This window comes from Diceros bicornis, chromosome 33 (genome assembly GCF_020826845.1).
Source record: "Diceros bicornis minor isolate mBicDic1 chromosome 33, mDicBic1.mat.cur, whole genome shotgun sequence".
NCBI classification, from domain to species: Eukaryota; Metazoa; Chordata; class Mammalia; order Perissodactyla; family Rhinocerotidae; genus Diceros; species Diceros bicornis.
Window position 1 is genome coordinate 19,253,179 of NC_080772.1, and position 21,671 is coordinate 19,274,849.

Genomic DNA, 21,671 nt, shown 5'->3' on the forward strand with positions numbered 1-21,671 from the left:
CAGCATTATAGTGAGGTCAAGGAGGAACCAGTAAAGGAGACTACAGAAAGAGTAATTAGTAAGATAAGAGGATAACTAGGAAGGTGGTGTCACAAAATCAGGTGAAGAAAGTGTCTGGAAGAGGGAGTAATTAACTCTGTTAATGTTGCTGATGGGGCGAGTAGGATGAAGGTTGAGAATTGACCACTGTTTTTGGTAAGTCATTGGTGACCTTTATGAGCATTTTCAATGGTGTGGTGGGTACAAAGACCCTGATAGGAAAGGGTTCAAGAAAGGGTTCAAGGAGAGGACGGTAGGTATAGACAATGAGTTTAGACAACTTACTTGAGGAGTTTTGCTGCAAAAGAAAGCAAAGAAATGGGATGGTAACTGCAAGAGGAAGTTTGGCATTGAGCATTCTTTTCTGTCATCATGACATCGAGTTGGTCAAACAGGACAAAAACAGAAATTTGCTTTCAGTGTGGGGATCATCACCAGCAGTTAACAGTGGGGCCTTGGGTATGGCCTCGGTTAGTGTGTTTACTGTGATTGAGGGATTTGCATGTTTTTTCACTATTACATTTGTTTAAAAAATTATTTCAGTACCTCAGCACATCATTAAAGAACAAAATGACTAGTCCAAAGAGCAGGTTCTTGAAGAAGAAAAACATCTAAGCTTAGTTAACTATTTATCTCCCTAATCTTTACCTGTTATTATTTAACCTAGACTTGGTGTTGCTCTCATGTTTGAATCGACTGTTTCTTGCAATAATGAATTGAAGAACATTTGAAATCTGAATGGAGTCGTTTCCCTCTCCCTAGTACAACTTGGGAATTCAGACTGTGTAAAAGGAAACAGCTCTTCTGGCTGCTTAAGCTCATCTTTCTGCTGCCCTGTGCTTTTGCCTACGTACAGCTAATGCTGTTTTTACCTGATGGGTTAATACAAATAAAAGGACAGTCTTAGTATTTCCTCTTGCTTCTCTGCTCCTGGCTTTCCTACATTACTGCCTATGAGAATAAGCGGGGAGGTCTTTTATCTGTAATGTACAATAAGTGATATATGTGAAAAACACTGTGATAACGTTTCTCTCCATCAGAAATTTTTCTTAGTGACTTTACTAGGTGTTCTAGCTAGTAACTTCCTTTTCAGAAGAATTACTGGAAGCACTGGAATATATAGTCCTTGGAATGTATCACTAATTTATGTAGTTATTCAGTTTCCTCATTAACAACATCAGTGAGGTTTATGGTTGATATAATTGGTTTAGATAGAAGCTACATTAAGTTCAAAACTATATATGTATGTATCTCCTTTTCTCCCAATGAGGCTATTACTGAAGTCCCTCTTAAGCAGAACTTAACAAGGTTTAAATAAAGTTATAAAATGTCTTATCTAATCAGAAAGTAGATATTATTACTATTCGTTATTACCTATTTTATATTAAAGATGAGATGAGATACAATGTGAAAGCTGGAGTCATCATGCTAAAGTGTTTTGTACCCAGCATTTACTTGAACTAGTCAATTAAAAATTAAAGCGTGAGGTGCTAAGAAATGTTTAAAAGTTAACATCTTTCCAATTTCTAGGAGGCTCATTCTTGTCATTGTTCATTCATTTCAGTGCTAAACCAACAGACTTTGATTTCTTAAAAGTTATTGGGAAAGGCAGCTTTGGCAAGGTAAGAGTGTGTTTATTTTCTCATTCAGTAAGTAAGTACTTGAGGAATGCATGCTTTATGTGTGGAAGGCCACAGGGCTTGTTGGTGTGCAGGATGTGGACTTAAGATGCTTTCCTACCCTCAAAATACTGACAGAATAATTAGTGAGATAAGGCATCTACTCGACTTCTAACATAAATTCATTAGTTCAGCAAGTATTTGTTGAGACCTCCTGTGTGCCATGCATTGTTCTGGGTCTTGGTTGATAATATTGATCACAACTGACGTGAGTACTACCTTTGTGATGCTTCCAATGTAGTGGGGGAACTAGTCAATTAAAAATATGCAGTCAGATAAATAATTACGAGTAGTAATGGGACTGTGAAGGAAATGAAGAATAGAGTGAAGTGACAGAGGACAATAGGCAGTGGGAGAAGAATCCCTTCTTAGATAGGTTGGTCAAGGATGGCTTCTTCAAAGAGGTGCTATTTAAGCTGAAGCCGGAAAGACAAGGATGGGCAGCTGTGTGAACAACAGTTGAGGAAAGAAGGGCCTGTGTAAAGACCCTGCTTCTCCTCATACAGTGAGAGTCACAGGAATCACATAACTTGACAATGCGGCCATAGCAAGGAAGTCAGAATCATCATAGATGGGGTTATCAGAATCATCAAGTAGATTTAAGTGGTCTTTTGCATTGTACTTTGAGTTGTAGTAAAAATAAATATGTATGTGTTTAATTATAGTTTGCTATATTCATAGCTTTTGGTATCTCTAGTTTGTTTTCTGAGTTCCCTAGATACCAGAAACTATGACCATGCAATTAAACCCATGCGTGTTTATTAATTCAGCGAATATGTATTGACCAACTGCTGCATGCTGGGCAGTAGAAAATTAGGAAAGGATCCTGCTGTCAAAATGCTTGATAGTCTGTTGGGATGTTAGAGATAATCTGTCATTAAAAACAAAAAGCATTATCTTTTGGAAACTTCATGTTTAGATCTAGAATCTACCAGGAATTGATTCTTGCATATAATATGAGATATAGGGTCACAGTTCATTTTTTTCCCTGTGGATATCCAACTGATCCCACAAAATTTATTGAAAAGACTGTTCTTTCCCCACTGATCTGCGGGGTAACTTTCATCCTATATCCAGTGTCCATGTATGCATGGATCTGCTTCTAGATTTCATGTTTTATAATTCTGTTTCTAGATTTTATGTTTTTCCTTAGTCTATTTATCTTTCCTTGCACCAATACCACATTGTCTTGACAAATGTAGCTTGATATCCAACAAAACAAGTCCTCCCTCCTTGTTCTTCTTCAAGAGGTTATTCTTAGCTCTTTGCATATTTATATAAAGTTTAGAATTAGCATGTCAATTTCCACAAGATTTTGTTGAATTTTGATTGAGACTGCATTGAATCTGTAAATAAATTTAAGGAGAACTGTTATCTTTACGTTATTGAGTCCTCCAATCCATGACCATGCTATATCCCTTTGTTAATTTAGTTCATCTTTACTTTTTCTCAGTAATGTTTTATAGTGTTCTGTATAGAATTTTTACACATGTTTAATTAAATTTATTCCTATGTGTTTTGTTTTTTATGCTGTTGAAAACTGATATTAATTGTCGAAGTTGCATATACACATTACCTATGACACATCGGTTCTACTCCTAGATATATATCCAACAGAAATGCAAGCACATACACACTAGGAAAGACATATGCCAGAATCTTCATAGCGTCGTTATTCATAAACAATTTAAATGTCTGTCAACGAAAGAGTGGGTTAAATTGCATAATGTAGTATTCTTTTTTTTTTTTAATTAATTTTTCCCCCCCCAAAGCCCCAGTAGATAGTTTTATGTCATAGTTGCACAGCCTTCTAGTTGCTGTGTGTGGGACGCGGCCCCAGCATGGCCGGAGAAGCGGTGCGATCCGAACCTGGACCACCAGCAGCGGAGCGTGCTCACCTAACCGCTAAGCCACGGGGCCGGCCCTGTAGTATTCTGCACAGCAATAAAAATATGAAAGCTGTGGTATGTGCCACAGCGTGAATGCATATTACCTAATTTAGAGTGAAAGAAGTCAGACAGAGACAACTTTATCTATATGATTCTAATTATATAAAATTCAAAAAAAGGCAGAACTTACCTGTGTTATTGCAAGTTGAGATGGTGGTTACCTTTGAGGAAGATGAGGTTGAGTAGTTTCTAGAATAGGGCAAAAGGGGGGCCACAGACTACTGACAGTGTTTTATTTTTTGACTGGATAGTGGTAACATAGCATGTTCATTTTGTAATAATTTACTGAGCTGTAATGATTTGTGAGTTATTCTATTATATACATTATGTTTAATAAAAATTAAAAATCTTGCAGGGGCCGGCCCCGTGGCTTAGCGGTTAAGTGCGCACACTCCGCTGCTGGCGGCCCGGGTTCGGATCCTGGGCGCGCACCGACGCACCGCTTCTCCAGCCATGCTGAGGCCGCGTCCCACATACAGCAACTAGAAGGATGTGCAGCTATGACATACAACTATCTACTGGGGTTTTGGGGGGAAAATAAATAAATAAATAAAATTATTAAAAAAAAAATCTTGCAATATAACAAAGTGCATTATAACAAAGAAAGAAAAGCAGAACACAAAAAGAAGGAAAAGCAAACAGAAATGCAAATTCACAATGTGTTTGAAAAATAGAAAAATATATGTGTAGACTAAAATAAGTAACGGCAATCTAACATTTATTCTAAACTATTCTCCTGTGAGTTGTCTCGGTTCCACTTTCCATTTGTTTCTCAACCATCTGTCTGTTCTCCAAATCTACCTATCTACTAGAAAAAAAATGCCTACTTCAAGGAAGTCAGTACCTCCTAATTGACACGTTCTTTGAATTATTTTCTTGGAATGTACATGGAGATGAACCGATCAAAATAGAGAAGGAAAGGTCAGGCAGGTGGGAGGTGTTGAGAAAAGGAAAAATATAAGAAAGAAAGAATGTTCAACAGAGTCAAATATTGCAGAGAACAAAAGCATGGGAAATGAGAAAAATTCCAATAGTTGAACACAAGATATTTTCACCCTGATGTTTTGACTCCATCTTTATGAATAACAAACTTTTTTTTAATTAATAGACTTTATTTTTTAGAGATTTTAGATTTGCATAAAAATTGAGTAAAGAGGAAATAACAGCAAGTTCAGAGAATTCCCAAACCATCCCCACTCCACACACAGTTTGCTCTACTATTAACGTCTTAGGTTAGTATGGTATGTTTCTTCCCATTAATAAATCAATATTGATACATTATTATTAATTAAAGTCCATCGTTTATTTAGATTTCCTTAGTTTTTATCTGATGTCCTTTTTCTGATCCAAGATCTCATCCACAACGCCACATTACATTTAGTTGTCATGTCTCTTTAAGCTCCTCTTAGCTGTGACAGTTTCCCATACTTTCCTTGCCTTTGAGGACCTTGATGGTTTTGAGAAGTACTGGTTAGGTATATTGTAAGATGTCCCTCTATTGGAATTTGGTATTTCTCTCATGATTAGACTGGGGTTATAGGTTTCAGTGAGGAAGACCACAGATGTACTATTAAGTAAGGCCCAGCAGTGTCACCAGTCGCTGTGTCAGGTCATCTCAGAAAGCTTCATAACGTATGATTTAATAGTTACACAACTCGTGGAGTATCTTAAATCTCTTAAAATTATTTGCAGACCTTGAATGTGTCTACCTTTTTCTGGGGCCAGATCCTTGAAAGTGCATGCAACCCAGCCCATTATAGAAACTCAGCTATACATGGTGCTTCTTCCTCTGAACTCTTCTGAATTTGAAACCCATAAGAGAAACCTAAAGGTTAAAACAAAAATGCATTTTGATCACCTAAAAACTATTTCCTTCTCCTTTTTAAATGTAGCTATCAAGTTTATAGCCTCAGTATTTTCTAAGGACACTCTTCAGGACTCAGGGCTGGCGCGCGCGCGCACACACACACACAAAGTTCTCAGGCAGTATAGATTTTGGCACTTAAATTTAGTAAAAATCTCAAACGTCAAGACATTCAGTGACAAAGAAATGGTGCCTGGCTATTCAAATGATCAACATATTTTTTTGTTTTATTAAAATCATCTAAGGAAAAGTGGAATTATAGAAATAAATTCAGTAGTCTTCAGTTTTCAAAACAAAGACATATTATCTAGATTTCTTATGGACTTTATTTTTACAAAATTTAAGTATTGATTTATTAGCAAGTGAATTATTCCTATCAAAATATTTAAATTTCGGATGGTGTGCTCTGTCTTTAACTACAACAGGTTCTTCTTGCAAAACGGAAACTGGATGGAAAATTTTATGCTGTCAAAGTATTACAGAAAAAAGTAGTTCTCAACCGAAAAGAGGTAAAATAAAATAGCTTTGTTTCTCCTGAACCCGTTTTCCCAATTAACAGAATTGTTTTCTGTTCTATAATACAAGTTAATCCTTTACCTTTTTTTTTTTTTTTTTCTTTACAGCAAAAACATATTATGGCTGAACGTAATGTGCTCTTGAAAAATGTGAAACATCCATTTTTGGTTGGATTACATTATTCTTTCCAAACAACTGAAAAGCTTTATTTTGTTCTGGATTTTGTTAATGGAGGGGAGGTAAGTTTTATAATTAGTTTTCTAATATTGACAATGTTTAGAAAAAATAGGATAAAGTCAAAGTTTTTCTTTCCTTATAAGTTTTGGAAGGATAGTCCAGCATCAACAGCTATTCGTTGAGTAGCAGCAATATTTAAGGTGCTGCCTAATAAGCACAATACAGGATGTAAAGTGTGACACAGAGCTCTTTTCTTAAGCAGCTCATGGTGTAGGTGGAAAGGTTCATAAATGAACCTTGGTATGAAGCTACAGACTTCATGGGTAGTTTCGTCACTGAGCTATATAGCAAGAATAATATACTGAAACATGAGAATAAAACAAGATTTGTAATTTAGATCATTATCATTTCAGTAGTGGCATATAAATATTACTCTAGCCTGTCATTTTCTAAAATATGCAAAGTATTAATCAGATGAGATGATCCTCTAATAAAAGGTTCTGTTGTGAAGTCAGTTTGGAAAATGTTTCATTTTATATCCCTTTGGTGATTCACAGTGTGCTTCTTGGTGATTCACAGTATGTTTCAGCATGTTAAAGACTTTGAGAAGTTCTGCCTTAAACAAAGCCAGGAGTTCTTTTTGTGGTGTGAGGAAGATCAGCCCTGAGCTAACATCCATGCCAATTCTCCTCTTTTTGCTGAGGAAGACTGAGCTAACTGGCCCTGAGCTAACATCTATTGCCAATCCTCCTCCTTCTTTTTTCCCCCTTTTTCCCCCAAGCCTCAGTAGATAGTTGGATGTCATAGTTTGCACATCCTTCTAGTTGCTGTATGTGGGACTCAGCCTCAGCATGGCTGGACAAGCAGTGCGTCAGTGCGCACCCAGGATCCGAACCCAGGCCACCAGTAGCGGAGTGTGTGCACTTAACCATTAAGCCACAGAGCAGGCGCCAAGCCAGGAGTTCTTAAAAGAATTTTTTTGTGTGTGTGAGGAAGATCGGCCCTGAGCTAACATCTGCTAATCCTCCTCCTTTTTTTTTGCTGAGGAAGACTGGCCCTGGGCTAACATCTGTGCCCATCTTCCTCCACTTTATATGGGATGCTGCCACAGCATGGGGTGACAAGCGGTGCATCGGTGCGTGCCCGGGATCTGAACCGGCAAACCCGCGGCCGCTGCAGCGGAGCGCACGCACTTAACCGCTTGTGCCACTGGGCCTGCCCCCAAAAGAAGTTTTTTTTATCACACAGTACCCTTTTTTGTTTGAACCAAATCTATTAATAATATTCCTCAAAACTCTGAATCAGAGGGATATTGAAATACATTTTGAGAAATGCTGCTATTATGATAATTACAGTGATGGCTAGCATGTATTGAGTATACTTACATGCCCAACACTCTGGCTCTTTGTAGGTGTTATTTTATCTTCACAATAATCCTGTTATATAAGACAAAGAAACTGAGACACACAGAAAGTAGGTAACTTGCTGAAGTCATGTGGTTAGTAAGTATTGGAGCCAGGAATCGAACTCAGGCAGTCTGACTCCAGAATCTAGGCAGCTGACCATGCCCTGTTCCTCTGCTTCTCAGTCCTCACACCTTTCTGATTTGTTTGGTCTCTCACCTGTGAATGTCACTAAAAATTATTTTAGCTGATAAATATTGTCATTTCCTTACTAAGAGATCTTCCATCCCCTAATCTCAGAGCAGAGGGAAAGGGGAAGAATATTTCGTCCTTACTGTGGCATACTTAACTGTAGAATAAAGGAGCTAGAAGGGAGATTAGACCTGAAAGATGACCAGATATACCTAGATTATTTGGGGGGAAGGTCATAAGAAGAATCATCGTTCAACTCCCTACATCTATGACAAAAATGCCTTAAGACTCCTCAGTGTAAAAGCAAGATTATGAATCCCCCAGGCACCCTGGTTCAGGGATGTAAATGACCCCATATTGTTCCCACCTTGAAGGACGTCATTTTATTTTGTGTGTGCGTGAGTGCTAACAGTGTCACAATGTTCTAGTAAGTGTCAGGCCCTGGATTTAACCCAGACATCCCGAATGCAGAAGCCCATTCTTAAGTCCCACCCTGTGTCTTTATTGAAATGTCATGTGAGGCATCTAACTGCAGATGATAGCCTACCGCAAGTTTCCTGCTTTGTCTGGGGTTTCTTCGTGCTGTTTTAGGACTTTGCTTCTGAGCCCTTTTTACATAGTGACTGCTCATAAACTGAGGGCAAAGGTGGAAAGACGTAGGCTTGTCTTTTGGCTAAGATAATGGGAAAAAAGAGAATGTAATAGAACGTTGGAGCGGTTGGAGGAGGAGTTGAGTGGGGCAATGGGTAGAAGAGCAATAAAGATGAGGAGAAAGGACAGAAAGAGAGGCCGGAGGATAATTTCACTATGTGTTTCTACTATTTTTATTACTATTATTTCCCCCCAATGTTCATACTTAACATTTTGACCTTGAGGTGTGGTATTTGTCTTTGTATACTACTTCAGATGTGTTTTGGAGCCAGGTGGAGTATAAACAAATAAGTTTTATGATACTGGGCATATAAGCAAGCCTTTCTGAGCCTCAGCCTCCTCTTTAATTTCCTACCTCAGAATAGTTGGGTGGATTAAATAATGCAAGCATATAAAGTCCTTAGCATAGTGCCTTTGATTTAGTAAGCAGTCAGTGTTAGTTATTATTAGTGACGTGGTCAGATTTTAATTTGAGGTAGTTTTCATTAGTAGTATTATGTTGGACAGCTGTGATCCGGAGATCAATACACAATACAGTAGTGTAGACTTCAGATAATAAAAGCAGGGGTGGGGGTAAAAAGGAGGGAGTGTTCCAGAAATAATTAAAAGATAAAAACAGAAGAATTCATTCATGGTTGGGTGTAGGGGCTAAGGGTAAAGGAGCAGCACAGGTGAAGCCCAGGTTCATCCCCATTTATCTAGTCTGTCAGAATCTGTTATAACTGGTCTTCGCCATCAGCTTTCAGAAGAGGTTAAGAAATGTTTTTGGACAATCTTTGAAAATCAGAGAAGTGAAATGAATTGCACACAAAAAGAGAAGAACCAGGATTTGAATCCAAGTCTGATTAGCTTTAACACCTGACTTTTTCCACTGTGCCTTGTTGCCTCCCATGGCTTAGAGGGCTGGGTAGAAAGTAATATCATTAAAGGAGAGAAGACAGCAGCAGTAAGTGTGTAAGAGAAGACCAGGGGCTCTGTTTAGACAGATTGAAGTGGTTGGCTTGTGAAACATTCAAGAAAGAGCAGCAGGTATCAGGTCTTTGCAGTAGAGGCTCCAAGCAGAGGTCTGGGCTGGGGATGTCCACAAAGAGACGTCAACATAGAGGGGCTGGTTAAAATCACTGGAATGGATTAGGTTACCTGGACAGAGTATCCAGAGAAAGAATAACAGTGGAGAAACTGAGGACAGAAACCCTGTTATCCCTGCAGCATACGGGGCCAGAAAGGAGCAGAGATGGAGCTCTCCAAGATCAAAAGAAACCCAAGGAGATATTATTGCCTTTGAAGCCAAGGGACCTAGAGCAAGGACCTAGAGCAGACTCCACCCAGGCAGGTAGCCTAAGAACTAAAGGTCAGATTGTAAGAAATAAGAATTAGAAAGTGTAAGAAATGAACTGGTGAGTCCAGCTGCCGCCCAGCTTCAGCCAGTTGCTACCACATTTGAATTTAGGCCTAATGGTGCAGAGCTTCCCTTTTTTTTTTTCAGAGGAAGCCAAAACTGTGAATTTAAAAAAAAAGTTCTCAGTTCCTAAACGTTACCAATTAATTTAGATTTTTCTAGAAACAGTGTTTGGCTCAAACAAATTATATCTGTGGGTTGTATTTGGTCTGCCAGCCACTAGTTTCCAATCTCTGAATCGTGTGGTTTTTTTCCAAATGAAAGAACAGTCAAAAAAGGTCCAGTAAGATAATGACTGGCAGTATCAAGATCATTGGTCTTCACCGATAAATCTTCTCCAGAGCCATTGCCTAGAGTGGTGAGAACACTGCTACATTGAGGATTGAGGAGTAAATGGAAGATGAGTAAGTTAGCAAGGGTAGAGACAGACACATGGTTGAAGGGAGAGAATGATCGCTAGGTGAGGGACACAGACAAGGGAGAGTCACGGTTTTGTGCTTTGGCGCATTTTTTTTTTTTAATTTTTTGTTTATTGCAGTAACATTGGTTTATAACATTGTATAAATTTCAGATGTACATCATTATACTTCTATTTCTGCATAGATCACATCATGTTCACCACCCAAATACTAATTACAACCCATCACCACACACATGTGCCAATTTATCCCTTTCGCCCTCCTCCCTTCCCCCCTTCCCCTCTGGTAACCACCAGTCCAATCTCTGTCTCTATGTGTTTGTTTATTGTTGTTATTATCTACTACTTAATGAAGGAAATCATATGGTATTTGACCTTCTCCCTGTGAGTTATTTCACTTTGCATAATACCCTCAATGTCCATCCATGTTGTCACAAATGGCTGGATTTCATCGTTTCTTATGGCTGAGTAGTATTCCATTGTGTATATAAACCACATCTTCTTTATCCATTTGTCCCTTGATGGGCACTTAGGTTGCTTCCAAGTCTTGGCTATTGTGAATAACGCTGCAATGAACACAGGGGTGCATGTATCTTTACACATTGGTGTTTTCAAGTTCTTTGGATAAATACCCAGCAGTGGAATAGCTGGATCATATGGTAGTTCTATCCTTGATTTTTTGAGGAATCTCCATACTGTTTTCCATAGTGGCTGCACCAGTTTGCACTCCCACCAGCAGTGTATGAGAGTTCCCTTCTCTCCACATCCTCTCCAGCACATGTTGTTTCCTGTCTTGTTAATTATAGCCATTCTGACGGGCGTCAGGTGATATCTCATTGTAGTTTTGATTTGCATTTCCCTGATAGTTAATGATTTTGAACATCTTTTCATGTGTCTGTTGGCCATCTGTATATCTTCTTTGGAGAAATGTCTGTTCAGGTCTTTTGCCCATATTTTAATTGGGTTGTTAGTTTTTTTGTTGTTGAGATGCATGAGTTCTTTATATATTTTGGAGATTAAGCCCTTATCAGATGTATGGTTTGCAAATATCTTCTCCCAATTGTTAGGTTTTCTTTTCGTTTTGTTGATGGTTTCCTTTGCTATGCAGGAGCTTTTTAGTTTGATGTAGTCCCGTTTATTTTTTCTATTGTTTCTCTTGCCTGGTCAGACATGGTGCTTGAAAATATGTTGCTAAGACCGATGTCGAAGAGCGTCCTGCCTATGTTTTCTTCTAGAAGTTTCATAGTTTCAGGTCTTACATTCAAGTCTTTAATCCATTTTGAGTTAATTTTTATGTGTGGTGTAAGGTAAGGGTCTACTTTCATTTTTTTGCATGTGGCTATCCAGTTTTCCCAACACCATTTGTTGAAGAGACTTTCTTTTCTCCATTGTATGTTCTTGGCTCCTTTGTCAAAGATTAGCTGTCCATAGATGTGTGGGTTTATTTCTGGGCTTTCGATTCTATTCCATTGATCTGTGTGTCTGTTTTTGTGGATGCTTTGGCGCATTTTTATCTCACGTTCAAAGTGAACAACAAATCCTAATTTTTTTTTTTTACGAGGAAGATTAGTCCTGATTAGTCCTTCTGTTGCCAATCCTCCTCTTTTTGCTGAGGAAGATTGGCCCTGGGCTAACATCCACACCCATCTTCCTCTACTTTATATGGGACGCCGCCACAGCATGGCCTGACAAGCGGTGTGTTGGTTCACGCCCAGGGTCTGAACCTCTGAACCTTGGGCCACCGAAGCAGAGCAGGCGAACTTAACCGCTACGCCACCGGGCTGGCCCACAACAAATCCTATTTTTGTGTTTATAGGACATATTTGTTTCACTTTATGTGTACGTGATCTTACTATGCATTTTCTTCCCATTTTACAGCTGTTTTTTCACTTACAAAGAGAACGATCCTTTCCTGAACAAAGAGCTAGGTTTTATGCTGCTGAAATTGCGAGTGCATTGGGTTACTTGCACTCCATCAAAATAGTGTACAGGTAAAGGTTTTAAATGTTACTTGTAAATTTGTTTTTTTATTATTTTATTTCAGCTAATGTTCAGTTTTGCTTTTTTTTCCTTTTAATTTGATAGAGACTTGAAACCAGAAAATATTCTTTTGGATTCAGTAGTAAGTATTGTCTTTTAAAAATCTACTGGTTCTCAATTTTTGTTGTTGTTATGTTTAGTGGAAAAAAGTCAGCCTTGAAGGTTCCACACTGCACGATTCCATTCGTATAGCATTCTCGAAATGACAAAACTGTAGAGATGGAGAAAGGATTAATGGTTGCAAGGGGACGGGGACTGAGGGAATAGGGGACTGAGGCAAAGCTAAAGGGACAGCACGAGGGAGTTCCTTTGTTTGTGTGGGATGATGGATGCTTGTCTGTCTTGATTGTGGTGGTAGTTACATGAATCTATACATCTCTGTTGCATAGAACTACACATACCTACACACGCACAAATGCATGCATGTAAAAAATAGTGAAAACTGAATAAGGTCGGCAGTCTAGTTAACAGTATTGTGTCAATGTCAGTTTCCTGATTTTGTTATTGTACTACAGTTATATAAGATGTCAGCATTAGGGGAAGCTGGGTGAGGGGTACATGGCACTCTGTATACTATTTCAGCAATTTCCTGTGGGTCTATAGTTATTTCAAAATAAAATGGTTTAAAAATTGTCAATTTATGTCCATGTATTGTTTTATCTTACTGCCCCTGTATTTGTCAGGGACATGTTGTCTTAACAGATTTTGGGCTTTGTAAAGAAGGAATTGCTATTTCCGACACCACAACGACATTTTGTGGGACACCAGAGGTAAGAAATACATCTCACATGATTATATGTAAAATGCAAAACTGAATCACAAATTGCATGCACAAAATTTGAAATCAGAAAAGTAGAACAAAAAGTATTGTTTCAGCTTCCAACCAGCTGAAATATCTGATAATTATTCCTTCTGAACATTTAAAGTTTATTGATAATTGATATTTTTAACTGTGATTATGAGATGCCACAGATAACCCAGCAAAGATAAATTATGCTTATTTGTTTTTAATGTTAAAAGTTTACATTAGACTACTTTAAGCATTTTATTATATTTCTGATCTTATTTAAAACAAAAATCATGAAATCAAGTGATGAAAATGTCCTAAAATTAATTGTGGTAATGTTTGCACAACTCTGTGACTATATTAACGGCCATTGAATTGTACCCTTTAGATGGATGAATTGCATGGTATGTGAATATCTTAATAAAGCTAGTTTTTAAAAATATAAGCTAAAGCATATATGGCAAAATATTAATGTTACCTATATTTAGGTCACAGCTTTATTGGTTTCTGTTATATTTTTCTATTTTTCTGAGTGGCTAAAAAATATTTTTTAATAAAATTGTGTTTATTTAACAGAAGAAAATAAAGCAGTGGATGTGGGGGGGAAAAATCACAAATCAGAATTTATTAACCGGAACATCCCATTCTCTAATCGTGTTAGCTAGCAGAAAATGTATCTTTCTATTTGAGACAATAATAATAATCCTTACAATTTATGTTAGAGCCTTGTTATTCTCACTTCACACACACACACGTTTAGTTTATTTTAAACTGTCCTAATTTTAATGTATTTATAGTGATCTTAGGTGCCAGGTAATATTTCATCATTATCATGGAGTAATTGCAAATATCATGTTGAAAATGTGTGATAAATTGGCTCACATGAGACTTATAATCAAGATCAGAAACTTACAAGTGTCTATAAGTAACAATTATTTACTTGGAAATGTATTTTTTTATTCCTTTCTCTAATCTAACCCTAGCTCTTGTATGTGTTTGTAACCATTCTATTTTGGTTTATGTATGAAGATACATTTTTTGTGAACATATATTGATTTCATAGTTAACAAAATCTTTCTTAAGTCTTGTAGTTTTTAGAAAGGGAATGCAAGTTTTTTCAGTCATTTAAATCTAAATGTGATCAGAAATTATTAAACCCTTTTTATTTATTTTGCCATTTCTTAGGATCACATATACAAGCTTAAGAAGAATTTATTTCTTATATATATATTTCATGTAGGAAGAGGAAATGTATATTTTGGAATCGGAAATTCAAATTCACCATCTTATATGTGTGAAATTGTGTTGAATTTAAATTTTTTACAAATTAAAATGTAAATAGCCATCTAATAACTTACACAACTTTTCTAAATAATATGTTAGAGAATTGCTATTGTAATTCTCAAATAAGAATGCAATTCATTCTTTTTTCTTTCACTTTTGAAAATAAAAAAATAAATGAATTAACAATTGTCACATTAAGAATTTTTTCTTCAAGAGAAACAATTATGAATAATGACCAGAGGAATTTCTTTTTTTTTTTAAAGATTTTATTTATTTATATTTTTTCCCACCAAAGCCCCAGTAGATAGTTGTATGTCATAGCTGCACATCCTTCCAGTTGCTGTATGTGGGACGCGGCCTCAGCATGGCTGGAGAAGCAGTGCCTCGGTGCACGCCCGGGATCCGAACCCGGGCCGCCAGCAGCGGAGCACGCGCACCCAACCGCTAAGCCACGGGGCCGGCCCACCAGAGGAATTTCTAAATAATTTCTGAAATAAATTAATCTTATGAAAGACTTCTCCTCCAAAATACCTATTTTACCTAGTTAATATTACAGATTCTACATTTGTTATCCTCTTCTATTTGTCTTAACTGGATCACAGTTTCTGGGAGAAATGCTTGAGTATATGTATTTTGAAAATTATTCCGTTTGATTCTGAAGAGTTCCACTGCCTACAAACCACTGACTGGTATACGATGAAAATACCCAACCAATTGAAAATCTAGATAATATTTTTAGTGTAATAACAACACCTAAAATTTGTTAAATTTCTCAATTATTTCTAAATTTTGTCTTGAGTTGTTTACTGAGTTGCTCTAATATTTAATCTTTTCTATAGTACCTTGCACCTGAAGTAATCAGAAAACAGCCCTATGACAATACTGTAGATTGGTGGTGCCTTGGTGCCGTTCTTTATGAAATGCTGTATGGATTGGTATGTGTTTCTGCTCTTTCATTATTATTCCAATATATTATAATTGATTTGAGTGTTCTCTCTTCTCTCTATCAATAATCTTGTGGACACTTAGGTAACACTAACAGAGCAGGAGTAACCTGGTTAAAAGAATCCAAAACCACATTAGAGATATGCACAAAAAGAAAAATTTTTCGTTTTGTTACTGATTCTTTAATATAATTATCTCTCTGTCATACTAATCACTACTTCAGGTCTTCTCATCTCACTCTCATTTTTTAGAAATAGACACCTAGTTATAACATTGAAATTATCCACTTTCATTCAGTTTACCCCAATCATCATTCTGCCTAATTTCAAAAAGATGGAGAGAAAAAAGATTTTCATATTTATCAAAAAATAATTCCTTTTGGTTTTTGCCTTGTATTTTGTTTTTATAGGATTTAATTAATACATTGGTGCTCCACTTTTTCCATCAATGAGAATCCTCTATTCCATTCACCGTAAGCACCATGCCTTGAAGATTTCATTGAAAAATTATGTATGCTGTGTAATCAGTTTCCCCAGTTTTTATTGATTAAAGACGCAGAAGGCCAGCCAGAGCTTCTGATTACATGAGTAAAGTTGTTTTACCACATTGAGTTAATATCATTCTAGTCAAAAGCAAACAATTTAGGCATTTTAGTTAGCTTACATAGTCTTATAGGAATAAGATATGTTTTCTCTAGGCTTTTTGAATACTTGGAATAATTTCTAGACTCCTTTGTGGTCCCGTGAGTTTCCTACAGCCTCGTGCTGGAACGATGCACTCATGCCTCCTGCTGCCCACTAAGCTAAATACTGCCTTAGCCGAGACCTGAGCTGGGGCTTGCTTTTTTTTTTGTTCTGCTTTTTGTTTTGTGTTTTCTTTTTCCCTGAAAAGAGGGAGCTCTCAGTGAAATTCAACACATGTACGTTTTACAACGTTTGTCTCGTGCTAACTTTGAATGATAGATTCCTATGATGCCAACACTGTCTCTTCTTTGCCCTTGACCAAGATCCGCTTGTGAAAAGATCTGGTTTTCTGGTTATGCTGGTGACTTAGAACAGCTGATAACCACTTTATACCTTACTCTCTTTAAGGGCTGGGTATTTGCCATCCTGATATTTCCGAATCCTTTGAATTTCTTTAGAGGACTTTGAAAGTGTAAAATATTATTATTGTATATAAAATGCAGTTGATTCAAAAGGGAACATTTGAAACATATGCTTCATTAATGAGACTTACATTAACTATTTAACAATAAAATTAGATTTTAAAAAGTAAAAAAGTTTTTTCTTTCCTATAAAAAAGACAGAAAAAGCGACAAGCCTATAACTCCCTTAACTTTAAAAATTTTTACTTTAAAACTTGTAACTAGATGATTAACCGGCTAATTCTCATGTTGAAGCTGTACCTCAGGTCTTCAGGCTGTGACAAGAGAATTTTAATTCTGCAGAGTATACCTATAATGCGGTCACTGCCACAAGTACTTTAGGAAGGAGCACTATCTTCAGGTTTCCATCTCTACCAGAAATCTCTGTTTTAATTAATATATTCTCAAGTCTCAAGAAATCGTTTACTGTTTGATCTGTGTTGGATTTCTATTCCCAATAATTCTATCATTATGCCTGTGGTGAGGTTGGTGGTTTTCTCTAAAACAGATACTATGACAAGTTTTATATAATTTACACCTGTCTGCAAGCTCTTATTGAACAGACTGGCCCTGATTCATTCAGTTAACATGTATTAAGCGCTACAGTGTGCTTTTAGAATCTCTTTGCATTGAGAGGCCACACTGCAGATGTACACGCCCAAAGAGGCCTGTGCATTTCTGCAGTTGTCCGGACCCAGCCTGCTCCCTGTAGATCAAGGTCGTATCCAGCTATTTTAACCCAAACAGTTTGGCTTAGTTCAATTAACACTAACTTTATTTTGCATTTTTTCCAGCCTCCTTTTTATTGCCGAGATGTTGCTGAAATGTATGACAATATTCTTCACAAGCCCCTAAATTTGAGGCCAGGAGTGAGCCTCACAGCCTGGTCCATTCTGGAAGAACTTCTAGAAAAGGACAGGCAAAATCGACTCGGTGCCAAAGAAGACTTTGTATGTACATCTTTCCCAGTACCAGCTGTATTGAAGCTTATTTAAAATTTGAAGATAAATCCTTATTTTATGTGGTGTTTAATGGAATGAATACAACTCTTAAAGAATAGCACCATGAAAAAGAAGCATGTCCCATCAATTTTCACAGTGTTTATTTAGAACTGCACAGTGTTTAAAGCACGTGCACCTGCATTTTTTCATTTGATCTTCATGACAATTGGATCCTCTCCTCTTCCTCCCCCACATCCAGCTTTCATATCATATTATTTATCTGATTTTTATTTATAAGAGTTTTCCCTCCCCTCCCCTTTTAAAAAATGTGTCATGTACGTTTTTTGATTACCTAAACTTCTAAATCATTTTATTTAGTAAGAATTTATTAAATGCTTCCTGACCGCATGAGATAATGCCTTTTGCCTTGAACTACAATTAGTAACTTTTTTCCTGAGGATTTGGTGACACCTCCTTGAGATAATTATGGAATTTGCAGGTTTGTTTGTTTTTTTTTTTAAATCAGGATATTTAAATTGCTAGTGTAGTTACCACTGTTACATTAGTGTGTCAGTAAATTCACAAACTGTTGAGGAACATGAACTTTTAAATTCATTTAAATTTCTCAGAAATTTTTGGGGGCTGTTTATCAATCTTGAACTTGAGCTATGAATAATAAACTTGTCTGCTATTACTTTCCCCTCCCACACTCCTGGTTCAGCAGTTCTGTCGATGCTTTTCTTTCCAGCTTGGATTCCATAGTCCATTGTTTCAGTTGGTCTTGCTAATACTTCACACCTCCTTGCCACTTGGCCCTTTTATTGAATTCACTGGCATAAATCGCAACACTGGCTGACTGGAACTGTCATCTTCTGGGCTGCTGAACAGTGCTGAAGGAAGTTGCACAGCTGGGTGTTTTAGAAGCACCGGGAAGTCATAGTCGTTAGCCTCCTTTGTGCTCCACCACTGCCTGGCAGTGCTCCTTGTTTCTTTCTCCATCTTAATCTCCTCCTGTCTTAACTATTTCAGACGTTCTCTTCAAATTTCCAGATTCTTTTCCTTCCTCTTCACTTTTAGCAGATGATCTTGCTTCTAATTTGTAGGGAAAATTGAATCATCAGAGAAGAACTAACTCAGCCTCTTGCTATCAAATTTCAGACCGACATGCATCTGCTCTGATCATTTCCTTCTTCCTGTTATAGTGGAAAAGGTTAGTTCCTACCTGTGCACTGGATCTCGACCCCTTGCAAGGAACCCTGTGCATGCTTTTTTCTGCACAGCTAACTGCTCCTTTTGTTCTGGTTCCTTCCAATCAGTATCGGTAATTAAACATTATCAACTCTCCTGCTTCTTAAACCAAAAAACCCGCAACCCTACTGTCCTGCAAGATAATACTCTGGTCTTTTTGCTTCGTAGCCAAACTTGTTGAAAGTTTCTGTATTCATTCTCCCATCCCCCATCTCTTCTCATGTCTCAGTTTACTACAAAATAGCTACTAGAATTGCTGAATACTTCTATTCCTCGGCTTGCGTTCTCAGCAGCATTTAAACTTCCAACACTCTCTTATTTCCTAGGCTTCTGCAAGAGCACATACTCATCTCGTGCTTTCCTTCCTGTATTTGTGGACCCTCTTCCATAATCTCCTGTGTAAGCTCCTCTTCTTCATCCTGATTAGTTTAGTGTTGCAGTTCCTGTGATTGTCCTAAAATCCTCTTTTCTTCTGTGCTGTCTTCCTGGACAATCTCAGTTGGTCCTATGGCTTTGGTTATCTGTATGTCTTCATTTCACACATTTATATCTTTAGTCCAGTCTTCTCTTGTGAACTCTAGACTCATAATATCTGCCTGTTCACCACCCCGTGGATTTCTTAAGAGTACTTCAAACACAGCATGTTCAGAATTGAACTCCTGCTGTCTTCCTTCTGTGCTCCATTTCTTATTAAATGACATCACTGTCCATCTTGTTGTTCAAGTCAGAAATCTGAGTGTTATTCTTGACTCTTCTCTCTTTCTTACTTCCATATTCAACAAACAGCCAGGTCCTGTTGTATTTGCTGCCTACGTCTTTCCCGTGTCCAGACACTTCTCTCTCCCCCCACTGCTGCTGCTCTTTTCCTGGCATTGTCATCTTTTGTTTGGCTATGGGAGTAGCTATTTTTCCTTTATCTGGTCATGACTCTCCAGTCCATTCCCAATTATAGTCAGAGTAGTCTTAAAAAACAAACTGGGCCGGCCCCGTGGCTTAGCGGTTGAGTGCGTGTGCTCCGCTACTGGCGGCCCGGGTTCGGATCCCGGGCGTGCACCGACACACCGCTTGTCCGGCCATGCTGAGACTGCATCACACATACAGCAACTAGAAGGATGTGCAACTGTGACATACAACTATCTACTGGGGCTTTGGGGGGAACAAAAGAAAGAGGATTGGCAATAGATGTTAGTTCAGAGACAGTCTTTCTCAGCGAAAAGAGGATTAGCACGGATGTTAGCTCAGGGCTGATCTCCCTCACACACACACAAAAAAAACAAAAAACCCCACATTTGTGACATTCCCCTACCTAAAATTCCTTGACGGCTTCCCATAACCCTAGAATAAAATCCAAAATTCTTAATGTAGACCCAATATGATAGGGCCTTTTTACCTCTTGAGTTTCACTTTGTGTAATAATCCCCATCCTTCCCTATACCGTAGCCATATGGGACTCTCATTTTCTTGACCTCTTTGCCACCTCAGGCCTTCATATTCTACCTGGAATGTTCTCCCCTCGTTCTTTTGTCTGGCTAATTCTTACTCATCTTTCATAACTCTGGTCAGACATCATTTTCTCTAAAAAGTCTCTTTAAACCCACCAAACTAGGTTGGATCCTCTTTTATACACTCTCATGGCACCTTGCAGGAAAAAAAGCTGGAGTCAGTACTGTGCCAACTTTTGATAGTAGCAACCCAGAGTGGAATACTTTTTGGTAGTAGAGCTCATCACCCTGATTTTGCCTCTACCCTACTGTGTAAAACTCTCTTGCCTAACTTCTTCTTTACCTCCCCTGTTCAGGTAATAATAATAATTCTTTATACCTATATAATGCTTTATTCTTTTCATACCACTTTTATTTCCGTATTTTCCACTGATTCTTAAAACAATCTGAAAAGTGTCTAGGGCAAAAATGTTAACCCCCTTTTACCAGTGAAGAAACTATATGAAGAGGATATAACTTAAGCAGGTCATTCTGAGGAACTCTTTCATGTCTGCTCTAGGAGTCTTTCCACTACACCATTTTAACATAACATCAACATGTACCTAAAAAGAATTATTGAGGGACAATGTGGTCATGATTTGGCTTCATAAAATTCTTCAGTGAGTACTTAATATATTCTTCAGCATTAGTAAAAAATATGTATTTCTTTAATATTCTAGCTTGAAATTCAGAATCATCCTTTTTTTGAATCACTCAGCTGGACTGACCTTGTACAAAAGAAGATTCCACCCCCATTTAATCCTAATGTGGTAAGTATATATCCAAATCTTTCTTTCTAAAATAGTCAAATGTAGAACTATAGCTCATCATAATTTTAGCCATAGATCTCAAAATCTAACCTGAATGAAATTGAATCAGTACCTAAATATTTGTGAAATATGTCACTCCTGGTTGTCTAGTACAACTGATAACTTCAAGATGACCAGTAAGATTATAGTTAGATTGATAAAAATATCTTCCATCATAGTAATTGTGGAGTGTTTCTTTGGAGCATGTATAAGAAAGGGGTGAGCTCAGGAGGTAAAAAAGATGCAAATTAAAGTAATTGTGAGGGATCATTTTCATACCTATAAATCAAGAAACATTTTAAGTAACACTAATGCACATATTTTTTTCTAGACTGATATAAAAGCAGGTACAGGCAACATTATTAATTTATTTTGGGGGTCACAAACATTGTTTATGGTACTGTAAATTGTTATATTCTTTTTGGAAAACAGTAAGACAGTTTTATAAAAATGTTCATATTAGCTTGACTTGTTAAATCTACTGATGGAAACATTTTACCTAAAGATAATTTTTTTGGAAAGCAGAAAGCTGCATCAAAAACCTGTTTATAGGGGCTGGCCCGGTGGCACAAGCAGTTAAGTGTGCGCTCTCCACTGCGGCGGCCCAGGGTTCGCTGGTTCAGCACCGCTTGTCAAGGCATGCTGTGGCAGCGTCCCATGTAAAGTAGAGGAAGATGGGCATGAATGTTAGCCCAGGGCCAGTCT

At 37.5% G+C, this 21,671-nt stretch overlaps 1 protein-coding gene across 4 annotated transcripts in view; it reads left to right on the top strand.

The window, feature by feature from the left end:
• The window catches only part of SGK3 (serum/glucocorticoid regulated kinase family member 3), a 121,803-nt gene that overhangs the window by 95,265 nt on the left and 4,867 nt on the right, over positions 1–21,671 (top strand). For 3 of the 4 annotated variants that reach the window (XM_058528810.1, XM_058528808.1, XM_058528811.1), the window contains 9 exons: positions 1,604–1,661; positions 5,957–6,040; positions 6,155–6,286; positions 12,166–12,278; positions 12,373–12,409; positions 13,011–13,097; positions 15,238–15,333; positions 17,282–17,437; positions 20,838–20,927. In XM_058528810.1, coding sequence (XP_058384793.1) covers positions 1,604–1,661; positions 5,957–6,040; positions 6,155–6,286; positions 12,166–12,278; positions 12,373–12,409; positions 13,011–13,097; positions 15,238–15,333; positions 17,282–17,437; positions 20,838–20,927 — 853 coding nt within the window. Of the gene's footprint in view, positions 1–1,603; positions 1,662–5,956; positions 6,041–6,154; positions 6,287–12,165; positions 12,279–12,372; positions 12,410–13,010; positions 13,098–15,237; positions 15,334–17,281; positions 17,438–20,837; positions 20,929–21,671 lie in introns of those variants that run through there. The other variant, XM_058528812.1, reaches the window with a different exon arrangement.